Source organism: Mesoplodon bidens (assembly GCF_964165515.1).
Source record: "Mesoplodon bidens genome assembly, chromosome: 8".
NCBI classification, from domain to species: domain Eukaryota; kingdom Metazoa; phylum Chordata; class Mammalia; order Artiodactyla; family Ziphiidae; genus Mesoplodon; species Mesoplodon bidens.
The window spans coordinates 68,730,443-68,745,546 of NC_138165.1; the positions used below are offsets into that span (position 1 = coordinate 68,730,443).

Genomic DNA, 15,104 nt, shown 5'->3' on the forward strand with positions numbered 1-15,104 from the left:
GCGCAGCTTCCGGAAGCTTTCAGGGCGGAACGCGCTGCCAGGGCATTGGCTGAGGACGGCGCCAATACCACGTTCGCCGGGCAGGGCGGGACTAAGGGCGGTGCGCTCGGTGCCCGCCCCGCCCCGCGTGCTTCGGGGGCGAGTCGGGTATCCGCCAGGTTGGGCCTGGGCTCTCGGTGGGACGCTGGCCGGTCCGCTAGTGGATTGTTGTTGCCCACCTCGCGCGAGCAAGAAGGTAGTGTCGTGTGGCTAACGGGTATTCATTCTTATATCGTAAGCTCGAGAGCCTCCTCCCCTCCACTTGTCCCGGTTGGGGCGGGAGCGCCGGCGGCCGCCGTGGGCGCCCCTCCCCCCCTCCCCTCGCGGGGCGGGAAGCGGACGAAGCCCGGCTCGCTGGCGCGCACACCTGGAGAGCGGTCTGTCAGCAGGTGTGGGCTGCTTATTGTCTGATTTGGACTTTCCTGACTAAATGGTGTTCAGGCTTTTGTTGCAGCCCATTCCTCAGATTCTTCTGGGTGCAGATCTTAAAGTTGTTGTTTGCCAGGAAGAAACTTTAACCCCTGACGGCCGTAACTCAGCCTGTCTAGAGTGTGAGTGAGTGAGGGTTTTGTAATATTGTAGGTTGTGGCATCATGCAAATGGCGGAAGCAAACTTTTCGGTTAACCATGATTTTTACTGGTGTCATTCTGGGTCTGTCTACACGCTGAAGACAGTTATATGCTGAGGAAATGTGGGTACCAAGAATTGATCTTTTTCTTCTTTTTTTGGCCGCTCCCCGCGGGTTGCAGGGCGGCTTGTGGGGACCTTAGTTCCCTGACCAGGGATTGAACCCGTGCCCTCGGCAAAAAAAGCTTGGAGTCCTAACCATTGGACTTCCAGGGAATTCCCCCAATAATTGATCTCATTCAAGAACGGGGAGGAAAAAACTAGATTATTTGGAATCATATTTGAAATTGAATTTCATAAGCTTGGCAGTACACAGTTTATTTTATTCATATTGCTGAAATAACTTATAATGGCTTTTCAAAATTGGTGTAAGAAAATGTTGACTGTATATACACATATATATGTGTACATATATTGCATTTCTAATGGCCTTATAAAACCAATTAGGTTAGATTTATTACATTTTTTTAAAAATAATTATTTCATTGTGTTCTTCCTAAAGTTTATCTATGAGTTCTCTGACCTTTACTTCTTTTTTAGGAACATTGTTAACCTTAACTGAATTTCCTGATCATCAGCACTCTTTCAGGAGTATTTGATTTACCTCAGCCTTAACTGAATTTCCTGATCATCAGCACTCTTTCAGGAGTATTTGATTTACCTCTCAGCAAATATAGAAGACTGATTCCTGGCATTCTTAGACATTCTTTGCTGTGAGTTGTAAGCCTGATATCAACCCTTCTGCTTTTCAAAAGATGCCATTTGGTGCACATACGGTGGAATGCTTGTTATGTTCCAGAGGTTGTGCTAGGGATATGAGATTAATATATCCTCAAAGAACTCTCAGCCAGGAGGAAGGGACAGAAATACAATACTTAGAATAATCTGTGATGAGTTTGGGGTTAGAAATAAGGAAAAGGTGCTCTGGGAGTACAGAGGAAGGACTCCCTAATCTGTTGGGGCAGGGGTTGGAGCTGGTAAGAAAGGCTTCCTCGAGGAGATGATACTTGAACTAAATCTAGAAGGATGGTGAGAAGTCATCAGTAGAGAAAGGGAACCTTATGAGCCAAGGAAGGAGTCACTGCCACCACATTAAGAGAGACAAGTTGCATAGTATGACTGGCCTAGTGTGCATTTGGAGAAGAGTGGGATGAGATTAGAAAGACAGGTCTAGTTGATAAGGAGCTTGGATTTAACCTAGTTAGTAGTTGGAAATCTTTATAAAATTTTAAGTAGGATAGCAACATGATTAAATGTAAATTATAGAAAGAATCCTGTAGGTGGTTGAGATTCCAGGCCAAGCTGTCAATTAGCTGGTTATTGCAATAGGTCAGGGGAGAATTGTTGAAGGGCTGAACAGAGGCAGTAGCCATAGGGATAGAGAGGAAAGAACTAGTTTGAGAAATATTTAGGTAGTAAGATAGGCAGGAGTGGGTGGCAGGATGTAGAGAGTGAGGAGAATTTCAAGGATGACTCAAGGTTTCTAATTTTGCTTTGTGAGACTGGATGAAAATAGCCTTTGGAGTCAAACATGACAAAATATGCAGGTGTGCATCTGTCACTTAATAGTTGTGTGATCTTGGAACAAGCGATCAAGCTTTTAAATCCTGTTTGTGATAGAGGAATGACACTATACATAAGCTTGTTGTGAGGATTAACTGGAATAATTATATATATATATTTAAGTAACTTATGTTAGCTGTTATTTTTATTATCAAATAAATATAGCAAGAAAGACAGTTAATTAGAGAAAGATCTGATCTCTTTGGGACATGTTGAGTTTAGGGTGCCTTTCTGTCATCTAAATGATGCTATTTAGAAAGTAGTTGGAAATAAGGCCCTGGATTCTAGAAAAAAGCCTGGTTAGGAGATACAAGTGATGAAGGGGATGATATGGAGTCCAGTTAAAATAGAATACATAAAGGGAAGGAGTTAAGGCAATGGTGACTTGATGGGAAGGAGGTCACTTTTCCTAATGTTTTACCTTGGCATGAGGTAGGTGCCAATAAAATTATTTTTCGTGGCCACTTCATTAATAATTATGAAGTACTCACCTTGAGTGAAGTACTCTGATTACTCTGTGTTGCATCCAGAAATATATAATTCCGTGCATTCAGAGGTTGTATAGGTCAGGACAGGGGTGTGATAAGCAAGCCAAGTTCTTTCGGAATGGGAGGAAAGGGTCATTCCTGGCTGGGTGATCAGAAAGGACCATGTTACAAATGATATTGAAACCGGGTCTAGAATGATAGTATTGCATTAGGAGAAAGTGGAGGTGCAAATAGGGTGGGATTGCTGGCAAAGGAAGATTGAAGTTTTTGACTTGGTCACTAAGAACAGTGAGTTATTAAGAGAAATAGCAAAGTTAAGTGGGAGGTATGGAGGGTGGAACAAGAAGATGAGTTCTATTTTATAAACATTTTGAGGTAGCAGTGACACTGATTGTAAGAAATGCCTGTCTTGGGAAGAGAGAGATCGCTGTTGGGATGTAGACTTAGATGTTATTCTATAACATCTAAGGTTATAAGGTTTTGGGTATATAAGAAGAGGGGAGAGGGATTAGGGAATGCCCATTTTTCTGGGAAGAGTGTGAATAAAACACGAAGAGATCCAAGAGGTATTGATTGATGGTATAATCCTTGAGAATAGGCAGTATCATCAGTGTCACATGCTTCAGGGATATCAAGGAATGTGAATCCTGAGAAAAGGATTTGATGATGTAAGAGCTCATTGGTGAACCTGAAGAAAACAAAATCCTAACAGTGGTTGTGTAAGCTATTTTGCAAGGGTTTTAGAAGTGAGTTGGTGATAGGGAATTGGTGAGGTGAATACAGGTTACTTACTCAAGTTTGGCTTCATAAAGAAAGAAGATAATCATAGAGTTAATAAGGTTGAGGGAAGAATGTTTTGTTTTTGTTTTCAAGATCAAGAGGCCTGGAGGAGGGATGGGACTAGATAAAGAAACTAGGTGAAAGTGTTAGTTTAGAAGAAAGACATTGGTCTGAGACTGAGTGAAGAAGAACATGGGTAGAGGTGGAGACATTTTAAGAAACCAAAGGACACAGTATGGTGGAGGAGGTAAAGTGTGTGAAGATAGAGTTGATGCTGTGGTCTGCCTTGATCTCAGTAAACTAGAAGAGGGAGAAGATTGGGATGAAATTAGGGACTTGCTGGGGAGAAATAGAAGATTTTGGAAGAGAGATTTAGAGAATGAGACAAAGATGATGAGATTACTAAAGAGATTAATTAATCTCTGCAGAAGGAGGGAAGGTTGAGGTGAGGCTAGGTTTATACGCCAAAGCTTCCTTGATAAGTGTTTTTCTTAGATCCCTGGGACTCTCAAACTAAGAAAGAAGACTTCTTAAACCCAAGCCTAACCTGATACCAAGCACTGGGTTAGCTCCTGTGGGGCTAGGGGTTAGAAGTGTGTTGGGGGGTGTGGTATTCATGTAGTAGTTTGGAGGAACTCAATTTAGTCCAGAGATCCTGGGATTTTTTAGCATGTATATGCCAAGCACTATATTAAGTTGTATACATTATCTTATTTACTTCTCACCACACCATATGATATCATCATTATCTCTTTTAAGTTAGGTGATTGAGTTTTAGAGTTTAATTTCCTCAACATTATTATAGCTTTTAGTGTATAATAATAATTAGTGGCATATTTTTCCATTGTGCTAATCAGCTTTGCCTTGTACAAAGCAAAATATAGTTATGAATTGTGAACAGTTAACACCATTCAGAACTCAGTATACTGACTTCTTCCCAGAAATGCATCCCTCAAAATTTTATGTAATCATTGTAATGGCTATACTCCATTTCTTGCTCACTTATTCTTAAACTTTATGTGACTCTGCTTGTTTTACTTCTTAAGTTGCCTGAGAAAGAATCCTAAACAGAAACTTTTTTATTTGGTTTGGTTTGTCTTTGGCATTGTTGTTTTGTTTGGATCTAGATTCCATAGGGTCAGATCATCATGTGAGCATGTAACTAGTCATGGTAAATTAAGGAAGTATCTAGGGCTCCTCCCCCTCCCCCCACCATTTTATTGTCAAATAAAATCATGACTCTAGGGCTTCCCTGGTGGCACAGTGGTTGAGAGTCCGCCTGCCGATGCAGGGGACACGGGTTCGTGCTCCGGTCCGGGAAGATCCCACATGCCGCAGAGCGGCTGGGCCTGCACATCCGTAGCCTGTGCTCCGCAACGGGAGAGGCCACAACAGTGAGGGGCCCGCGAACAGCAAAAAAAAAAAAAAAATCATGACTCTAGAGGAATTGCATGTTGTCAAGCTAGTATTTTTTATTTGCCTAAAATCTTTTCTGAGTTAGGCATTAAAGTAGTTGCAAACCCCACTCCCTGCAAATTTTACATACGTGATTTCTATATGAAATTTTTTTGTTTCTTTGTTTGAAAAGGTTTCAGACAAAGAGTTTCATGGCTAAAACCATTACTGGCAGAGAGATTTTGGATGTACAAGTTGGATCGGCATGTAAAGGACCTTGAATGCCAGCATATGGTTTGAGCTTTATCATAATTTGGCTTTGGGGAGCCACATGATTAGAAAGATGTTTTAGACCCAGTAGTGCATAGGATAGTAATCTGATATGATATGTCTGGGTATGACTAGTTTAGATTAAGAGTAATTCTAGAGTCTAGATTTCCTAACTCTAAAAGAGCTCAATAATTGAAAGAGATATTGTAATTCATCAAAATGTGTAGACGACTAATGATGTTCAAGTGCAACTGCCATTAAGGCACACGACTGACATTATCTGCCTAACAGTTGACAGCACCATCTGGTGATTCCTAGCCAGACACATCATACATTACACTTATTGCACAATTGTTCTTATCATTCTTCAATTAGTAACGTAGTGTGATTTACCAACAAATTTCTCTGTGCCTTAGTCTTACAATATGGAGATGATAATGGCATCTATTTTAAAGGGTATTCGTAAGAAATAAATGATTTAATACTGTATGAGCTTAACAGTAGATCCTGACATACAGTGAGGCTCAATAAATATGCGTTGCTATTATTGCTGCTGTTGTTGCTATCAGTTCTGTTAGGAATGCTTAACAATTTTTATTTTTACAACTTATATTTTATTTTCTAGCTCCTCTGCTAAAAGCTAGAATGAAACAGCTGCCAGCAGCAACAGTTCGCCTCCTTTCAAGTTCTCAGATCATCACTTCAGTGGTCAGTGTCGTAAAAGAGCTCATTGAAAACTCTTTGGATGCTGGCGCCACGAGCATAGACGTTAAACTGGTGAGTGTCCCTGAGATGCTGCCCAGTACCTTTAAAGCAGAAGAGGGTTGGACAGATGTTTTCTCCTTACAATTATTACCTTTCTTTTCTTTATATAACAGTAAATTATTCTTAGGACGTTGAGCCCTTTGTCTTGTTTAAGAGTAAATTCTTAAAAATAAGTTTGTTTTTTTTTTGCGGTATGCGGGCCTCTTGCTGTTGTGGCCTCTCCCGTTGTGGACCACAGGCTCCGGACGCACAGGCTCAGCGGCCATGGCTCACGGGCCCAGCCGCTCCGCAGCATGTGGGATCTTCCCAGACCGAGGCACGAACCCACGTCCCCTGCATTGGCAGGCGGACTCTCAACCACTGCGCCACTAGGGAAGCCCAAAAATAAGTTTTAATTTAGCTCAATGTTACAGTAACATTAAAGGAAATTATAAAGGAAAGCTTATTCTGAAGGACTCTGTCACATAAAACATGAATTTAGTTTGTCCGTATTTTCTAATACTTATCCTTGGTTATTTGTGTTTACTTGTTTTATATATTCTTATTTGCATTTTGTTTTTTCTACCTAATCTTATTTCAGAACTGTGTCCCTGTTGCTTCATAGTTTTCACATTTTTAAATTTAAGTGCTACATATTAAATCATTTGAGTTAGTAATGACTTAGGACTCTTATTATGATTTATTACAATTAGTCTTCAGGTCTACCTGCCCTGTTATAAGTTACTAGCTCATGGAGGTAAGGTCTATATTTTTTTGTGTCCTCTATACCTGTCCAGTATCTGGTACATAAATGGTAAATAAATTTGAGTGAATGCAAGAATACATTTTTTGTAATCTCATAATTATCAGATATTCATATTATTTCTGGTATTATGGCATTATAAAGACTACTGATACGAATATCTTTGTAGGAAAGAGACCTTCCCTTTTCATATACATATGCATATATTATATATATGTTACCCATTTGCTCCTTGTAAAAACTATGAATTAGCTACTGCTCTACTCATTTATAAATAATTGAGGTTCCGAGAACTTTCCCAAAGTCATGTAAGTAGTAAGTACTGGAGCTGAGATTGCAATCCAGGTCTTTATGGCTCTAAAACTCATTCAGGATCTTTCCTCTATGCCAGTGGTTTTCATAACATTTGGGTGCATCAGTAATTTTAGGGAGTCTGTTAAAACAGTTATTGGGCCGCAGAATTTCAGATTCTAGGTAGGGTCCCAACTTTGTGTTTCTAACAAGTTTCTGGTTGATGCTGAGAACCGCTGTTCTATAGTGTATCAAACCGCTACTTTGGTTTTAAATAATATAGTAAAAGATTTATAAACATGAAAAAATTAAATTAAACCAAAAGAAAGACATTTTCTTTTTCTTAGACATTTTATGTAGTCAGTTCAGTCTGATTAGAATACAGTTGATAATACTTAAATAGGATTATATAATTATATCTGACAAGTTTAACTTAAGAATCTTAGGCAGGCAAACATATGTCTTGTTCTCAAAGTTCTTGGAAGAAAAACATAGTTTTTAGAAATCGTTTTACAGAGCCAACAGAAGTCCTCTTTAAAAAGTAAATTAAAGTACACATTTTTATCCTGCTGCATATTTAAGTCTCTTGACATTTGCCAGTTCCTACTTTGTAGAATTTTAGAATAAACAAGTCTGTTGCTTTACATAATAAGATCTGTTTTATTATAGTTTCATACAGTAATAACTGTTCTGACTAGGAATGTTTTTGTAATTAGTAAATTAAACATGTAGATATTATTTTAAACATTTAAACAGATCTTTGTGTTATTTTACTCAGGTGCCTGGAGTTCTTATTTATATTGAAAGATTTGCATTTCTATAGTTAATTATTTTTCTATAAAATGAAGCAGACAACCTATTCCCAGAAAGATAATTTTTAGATCGAGGGAGAGATAAGAAACTAGATCTTAGGTGTCTTCCCCCAACACCTTTTATTTCTAATTTATCTAAAAAGTAATGACACAGTATTATATAATTCTAGGTTATTAAAAAGTATTATTTTTAAATAGCAGAGTCATAATTGTAGGAAGATTTTTTTCCCCTTTATAACATGCATTTAAGGCCATACACAAACTTTGTGAAGTAAAGCTTACGATAGAAGCTTGCTACCAAATTTAGAATATGGTATTCATAGAAAGTGTAATCACTCTAGGAATTTAGGCTTTGTATTTGTTATGTATGCGTATTTTTAGGATTAAATTACCAATATTAAGCTATGATTTGTTTTTTTCCCTCCATTTTCAAATTAAAAACTCTCTGAGATTGCCAGTTAGCTATATTTTCTCATCAGTCTGTTAGGTGACTATTTGCAGAAAGAAAATTAGAAAGCTATAATGTAGCAGATTTTTATTTATTTATGAAAGCAATAAGTAGTTCAGGGACAAAGTATTAAAAATCAGATTGAATAATGATGATTGCTAGACTCTTGGTGGGTAGAACCAGCTGGTGTTTTTTTGTGTGTTTTTTTTGTTTTTTTTTCTGCGGTACACGGGCCTGTCACTGCTGTGGCCTCTCCCGTTGCGGAGGCTCCAGACGCGCAGGCTCAGCAGCCATGGCTCACGGGCCCAGCCGCTCCGCGGCATGTGGGATTCTCCCAGACCGGGACACGAACCCGTGTTCCCCGTGTCGGCAGGCGGACTCTCAACCACTGCGCCACCAGGGAAGCCCCCAGCTGATGTTTTTGATGGTGATGGTATTCTGTTTTATTTGAGAGATTATATATACAAAGGTGTATATAACTTAGAAGAGTATTTCTGGGCAAGTTTAAACATAAATTTAAACATAAATACCTATCATACTGAAACAATTCTAGGGAACCCTGAAGATCATACTGATCTCCTTATTTTACAGTTGAATCTGAGTCAAGGGAAAACAAGGGACTTGCCCATAGTACCATAGCTAGGAATTGGTAGAGTTAAGAATTTAAACTCTTACTTTTTTAATGTTAAGTTTCCATAAAAGATAGATAAATGACAAAACCATTTCACTTGTGTTACATTCTGTTTGTAAATGTGATAGTAGTTTAATGTCCTTATATACTAAAAGTACTGTTTAACTTTCATAGGAGAACTATGGATTTGATAAGATTGAGGTGCGAGACAATGGTGAGGGTATCAAGGCTAATGATGCACCTGTGATGGCAATGAAGTACTATACCTCAAAAATAAGTGGTCATGAAGATCTTGAAAATTTGACAACTTACGGTTTTCGTGGAGAAGCCTTGGGGTCCATTTGTTGTGTAGCTGAGGTGAGGTAATTTGTATTGACTATTTTAGTGGTTTCATAATAACACAATATTAGAATTAAGAGACAACTCACCCAGAATTTGGCAAAGAGTTTTTTTTATTGCGTAAAATATACATTTTATTGTGTAAAATATACATAAAATTTACTATTTTAGTCATTTTAAGTGTACAATTCAGTGGTTTTAAATACATTGACATTGTTGTGTAGGCATCACCACCATCCATCTCCGGAACTTTTTCATCATCCCAAACTGAAACTATGCCCATTAAACAATAAACCTCTATTCTCCTTTCCCCCGTCCACTGGTAACTGGTAAGTACTCTACTTTCTGTCTCTATGAATTTGACTGTTCTAGGTATGTCTTATAATTGAAATCATACACTATTTGTCATTTTGTGTCTGGCCTATTTCAGCGTAATGTTTTTAAGATTCATACATGTTGTAACATGTATTAGAATTTCATTCTTCTTAAGGCTGAATGATACTCTGTTGTATCCATTCATCTGTCAATGGACATTTGGGTTGTTTCCACTATTTGGCTCTTGTGAATAATGCTGCTATGAATATTGGTGTACAGATGTCTGTTTGAGTCCTTGCTTTCACTTTTTTGGGTATATACCCAGAAGTGGAATCGCTGGATCAAATGGTCCAGTAGTCCCCCCTTATCCATGGTTTTGCTTTCCATGGTTTCAGTTACCAAAGTCAACCACTGTCGGAAAATATTAAGTGGAAAAATTCCACAAATAACTCATAAATTTTACATTGTGCACCATTCTGAGTAGCATGATGAAATTTTGTGCAGTTCTGCTCTGTCCTGCCTGGGACGTGTATCATCCCTTTGTTTTGCATATCCACGATTTATACACTACCAGCCTGTTAGTCACTTTCTAGCCATCTGGTTATCAGATCTGTCAAGGTATCATAGTGCTTGTGTTCAAAGGAACCTTTATTTTACTTAATAATGGCCCCAAAGTGCAAGAGCAGTGATGCCAGCAATTCAGGTATTCTCTTACTGTGCCTAATTTGTAAATTAAACTTTGTCTTAGGTATGTATACATAGGGAAAAAACATAGTATATATAGGGTTTGATACTATCTGCAGTTTCAGGCATCCATTGGGGGTCTTGAAACATGTCTCCTGCAGATAAAGGGGGACTACTATAATTCTGTTTAATTTTTTGAGGAATGGCAAAGAGTGTTTTTCAGTGGTAACATTTATAAGAGGAAAAAATGGTTTAGTGATCCACTGACTTGGAAAAGTATTAAAATTAAACAGGTATCTTAACTATAAGCACTTCTCAGAGCCTTTACTGCACTAAAGTGCATTGTGAATCTCTGAGGTTGGTGGTTTATAGTACAGACATTTCCTGCTCTTACTTGACTATGAAACTCTTTTATTGAGACACATATCACTGTTATTCTGTTGTGCTGTGGAATGCACTCTGGAAATACTACTCTAGTCAATACAGATAACTAGATTGTGCTCTAGAGATGTGCATTGACTTGAGCTAAACCCTAGCTAGAACTTTGCTCTCCTGACTGCTAGATGTTTTCAATTTCTATGAACCCTTAAGTTCAGTGCCTGACCCACTCCATTGCATAGTACCAATTATACGTCACTGCCTCTGCCCTAAGTTACGTAACTAGTTTGTGGCAAAGCCCATCTAGAACCTTGATCTCTTAATTTCCATGTATCTCAGTTATGTTTGATCACAAGTTTCTTTGTGCTGTACTGTTATTCTGTGTGTGTTAGGCTCTGTTTTATAGTGTGATAGTATCTGTGTGCCAGTGAGTGACATGGTAATTGTGAGGGTCTCTTTATCTACCTAAGTTTGCCCAGTGGCTCTGTATCCTTTCTTTTGTGCTTAGGCTGGCAGACCTTGTTTGGGTGAGCATGCACAGGTACAGTAAAATGATAGGACTTTATACTTATTGTCCCAGAAAAGTGGCAAGGACATGAGATATTGTTGCTATTTCTTTATCTATTTAGTAGCCTAGTCTCCCCAGCAATGATATATTCTTCAGGCTTATTTTGGTTTTCCCTTGGCCCTTCTGCCTTTAGAATGCTGGCAAAGTGTAGATTTTCTGTTTTCTGTGGAAAGGGTTCCAGCTAGGTATTCACTTACTCTTTGACTTCGGGGCTCTGTAAGCTGATGCCTATATGTAAGAAAGAAAAAGTGTGGGTTGGGGAAGAGGTAGAGTGGGAGGTTTTGCTGTTCTGGCACAGAGGACTAAGGGCCCTTGCTTGTTAGAATCCAGATGTTCAGACATCACTAAAGAAGGAAAGACCTTGTCATTCGTTAAGTGCATTCTGCTTAAAATCTCTACCCAAATTCCAGCACACCGTGTGCTTTCTCTATCTTTCTCAGCTCTTGCTTTATTTAGAGTTCACTGAGTCTCCAGATAGATTTTAGGGAAGAGCAGCTAGAGGGTACAACTGGCCATTGCCCATTTTTATCCCCAGAGACTGTGTATGGGAACCTATAGCCCTAGAATCTTGTACAAAGAGTCTGTTTTTAAAATGGGTGGGGTTTGTACCAAGGAAGCTTTGAAGCTCCCAGTGCTAGTACTGTTGTTGGAGTTCTCAGTGGCTATTTTAGAAATCATATAATTTGTTTGAGAATAAAAGTATTCGCTTTTTTAGCTGTCGTCCAAATCTGGCAGATAGTTCTAGTTGTTAAGCCTTATGTTGGCAAGTATTGTTGAATAATATATTGTCCAGCGTTTCTGTATTTCCTCTAAGATTATATATGATAACCTTTCAGAACTGAAGTTGGTCATTATCAACTTTGTCTGCTAGGTGGCAGTACTATACTTAGTCTTTTAAAATGCATTGTACCTCAGCCATGATTTCTCCAAATTGTCACTGTAGTTCTGATTTTAGATGGCAGTTTTGCAAGTCCTTATCCTGTGATACTCTCTATCTTGTTTTTTTATTTGATTACTTAAGCCCACTTGATATCCAGGTTTATCATTTTGCCTTGTTTTATTTTTGAAGCATTTGAATGCCTTAAGTATAAATATTTAAAATAATTTTGTTCATCGAAATCACAAAAGGAATAAAAAAATTGTCAAAGTATCACAATAATAGAAAACTATAAGCTTTAAAAAATTATGTTCAGTTTACATATTGCAATGTCAAGTGTTTGTCTTAGAAAATATTCCAGTATTTTGTGGACTCTCTTTTCTTGTAAGTCTTTGGGAAAGTCACGCATAGATAAGTGTGTGTGTGTGTGTGTGTGTGTGTGTGCGTGTGCGTGTGTGTGTGTGTGTGTGTGTGTGAGTATTTATGTATGTATACTTCAGATCAAGATTTAGACCATTATCAGCATCCCTGAAGTTTTCTGTCATGTCCCCTCCCATTTAGTACACCTCAAAGGTAATGGCTATTCTGATCCCTATCAACATAGATTAGTCATACCTGTACTTGATCTGAATGGAATCTTACAGTAAGTACTATTTTGTCACAGATTTTTTGATGATTTAGGTTTGATTGTTTCTTATACAGGGGACTCTTGTATTAGTAGTGGACCCTTACCCACCTCATACAGGTCAACCTGCATCCAATGACTAGTTGATGCGGGGTTGTAAAGGCCTTATTCCAATTCAGAAGCAGCTCTGCCATGCTGTTTCTGCTCCAGAGTGCCCCCCTGGGGTCTGCCAAGGCCTTGTGACTATGGCACAGCCTCACTTCTCTTTCTGCCCTACCCCCACAAGTGATCATCTCTGGAGCACTCCCCAGTGCTGGTCTCCATCTCAGTCTTTTATGGTTTAGTCTCCTTATATTACTGATAAGGAAAACGAGGTCTTGTGAAGCCAAATGCCAGGTTTTCTCACCCCAACTTCAAAACACAGTCTAATAATAAGTCGGCTAATATTTCAGTATCTACTGTATGCAGGGTTCTGTGCTAAGTAGTTTACTTTAGAGGAACTGTGCACAGTGAAGTAAATGGTATATGAAAATTGTGACCTGTTTAGAGACACATAATGTATCCATGGCAAAGCCAAAAATTCATTTACATTTTCATGCCTCTCAGTAATGAGTTTTCCACAGTAGGTCATGCTGCTTTCTTACTAGCATGGTTATAAAGGTATTTATAAGTTTAAAAATACCTCATACTAAAATAATAAATATACTCAGTCCCACAGTGCTCAATAGAGTGGTTATCAAGGGGTAGTCAAGTTGAAAATTATATGGGAGGGTTCTGAATAGTATTTCAGAAACACAGAAAGTAATACCTGGTTGTTAAGGTCAATTACATTTAAAAATTAAAAATTGTTATTCAGCAAGGCAAATTAATGAGTGCTTTTTTGGGGAAAAAATTCACTTTTTAAACAATATTCTTTACCATTCAAAAATAATTGAAGTTTCAGGTATAGAAGTTGCATGTTTATTTTAAAGGCTCCAACTTACTTCGAAAATCTTTGGATAGAGATTGCAGTTACATAATAAAAATTAGTGATTTGGTCATTTTATCTGCCAAACTAACTGATGTAGATAATTTTAAAGTCATACAGATGTAAATCATCTCAGACTCGGTAGATTGATAATATGCAATTGGGATATAGTTTTGTCACACTGTTAAACAGCCATCACCCAAAACTGTTGAAATTATTTTTTGTTAGATTATTTTAAAGATGTTAATAATTTTAGTTATAAAAAGAAGAAATTAAGTAGACTTTCAGCAAAATTGGCTGAAGAAATTTAAAATACATCTAATTCTGTTTTTTTATTTATGCATTTTAAAAGAATGGGCAGTTCTCCTAATTTGTCAATTGTAAAATGACTTCCAATCTTAAACAGTCCAAAAGAGTAAAAAAAAAAAAAATTATATCTACAGAGTGATCTATTAGTATTTAAAACTGGAATTAACTGCTTCCATAATCTGTGATGAAGGTGTCAGTGACTGAAACAAATTGATACGGCTTTTAAAAAATCGTATCATCAAGCATAACTTCTCTTGAAATTTATTGTTGTTTGTGGAGCAATAATTTTGGGATATTTGTCAGTCTTCAGTGTTAAATTCCTGATACTAATTACTAAGCATACTGACTAGGATGAGCTAGAGATAGTGAAAATCCTGTTTTGACCTGTTCATAAAATTTTTTAAGAAGACTCTTTGTATATATTCTTCCTGTTACATAATAAAACACACAATAAAATATTTTATTTCCTTTTAGGCTGATATTTTGTATACATTATGTTAAAAATGATCTTTTTTTCTCCAAGGAAATGTATGAGAAACTCGTAAGTTTTTTGAAATAGATTTTAAATAGAGGCTAAATTACATCTCAGTTTTCAGAGGAATACAGAACAGTTTTGATTTGTTTTGTTTTCTTCAAATTAGAACACACTCGGGATGAAGATTCAGAAGCCTAATTATCATTTCCAAGAGTTTAAATAAGAGAGTTGGCCAAAGGCATAAAACAGGTTGACTTTTCTGAGAGCCAATTTTTTTTTTAATCTATAAAGTGCAGATAATGATTTGAGAGTTAAATGAAATCATATGTATTAAAGTATCTAGAATATGGTCATGTGCCATGAAGATGAAAGTTATGTTTATTCTGGACTTGAATGTGAAACGTAGCATGCGTCTGTATCATGTAAGGTGATGGCGTCATCAGGCTTGCTCATTCTCTTGTTGGTAAGCAGTATTTCACCTTAACTTTCAAAGTTTATGCAGACTCCTCAACATTTTCAGGAAATCCTTCTAAAATTTAACCGCCATTCCTAGGTAAATTCCTTCTCATTCTCACCAGTGGTCTTTATTCTGTAGCTTAAGTTCACTTTTTTCTCTTGTTTTTCCCTGGGAAGAATTAGAAGAGTTGCCAGCTATCCTCTTGCATAAAACTCATGTTTATTGATTCATTCATCCAAATTTTTTAAAGTGGTTATA

General features: G+C 37.6%; 1 protein-coding gene across 3 annotated transcripts in view; it reads left to right on the forward strand.

Annotated features, from left to right (window-relative positions):
* Positions 1-101: 101 nt before the first annotated feature.
* PMS1 (PMS1 homolog 1, mismatch repair system component) overlaps positions 102-15,104 on the forward strand; it is a 97,933-nt gene continuing 82,930 nt past the window's right edge. For 2 of the 3 annotated variants that reach the window (XR_014016463.1, XM_081242006.1), the window contains exons 1-4: positions 164-235; positions 1,208-1,380; positions 5,789-5,940; positions 9,027-9,209. Coding sequence is in view for 2 of the 3 variants with exons in the window: in XM_081242006.1 (XP_081098132.1) it covers positions 5,809-5,940; positions 9,027-9,209 (315 nt within the window). In the remaining variant the exon portion in view is untranslated. Of the gene's footprint in view, positions 236-1,207; positions 1,381-5,788; positions 5,941-9,026; positions 9,210-15,104 lie in introns of all 3 variants that reach the window. The other variant, XM_081242007.1, reaches the window with a different exon arrangement.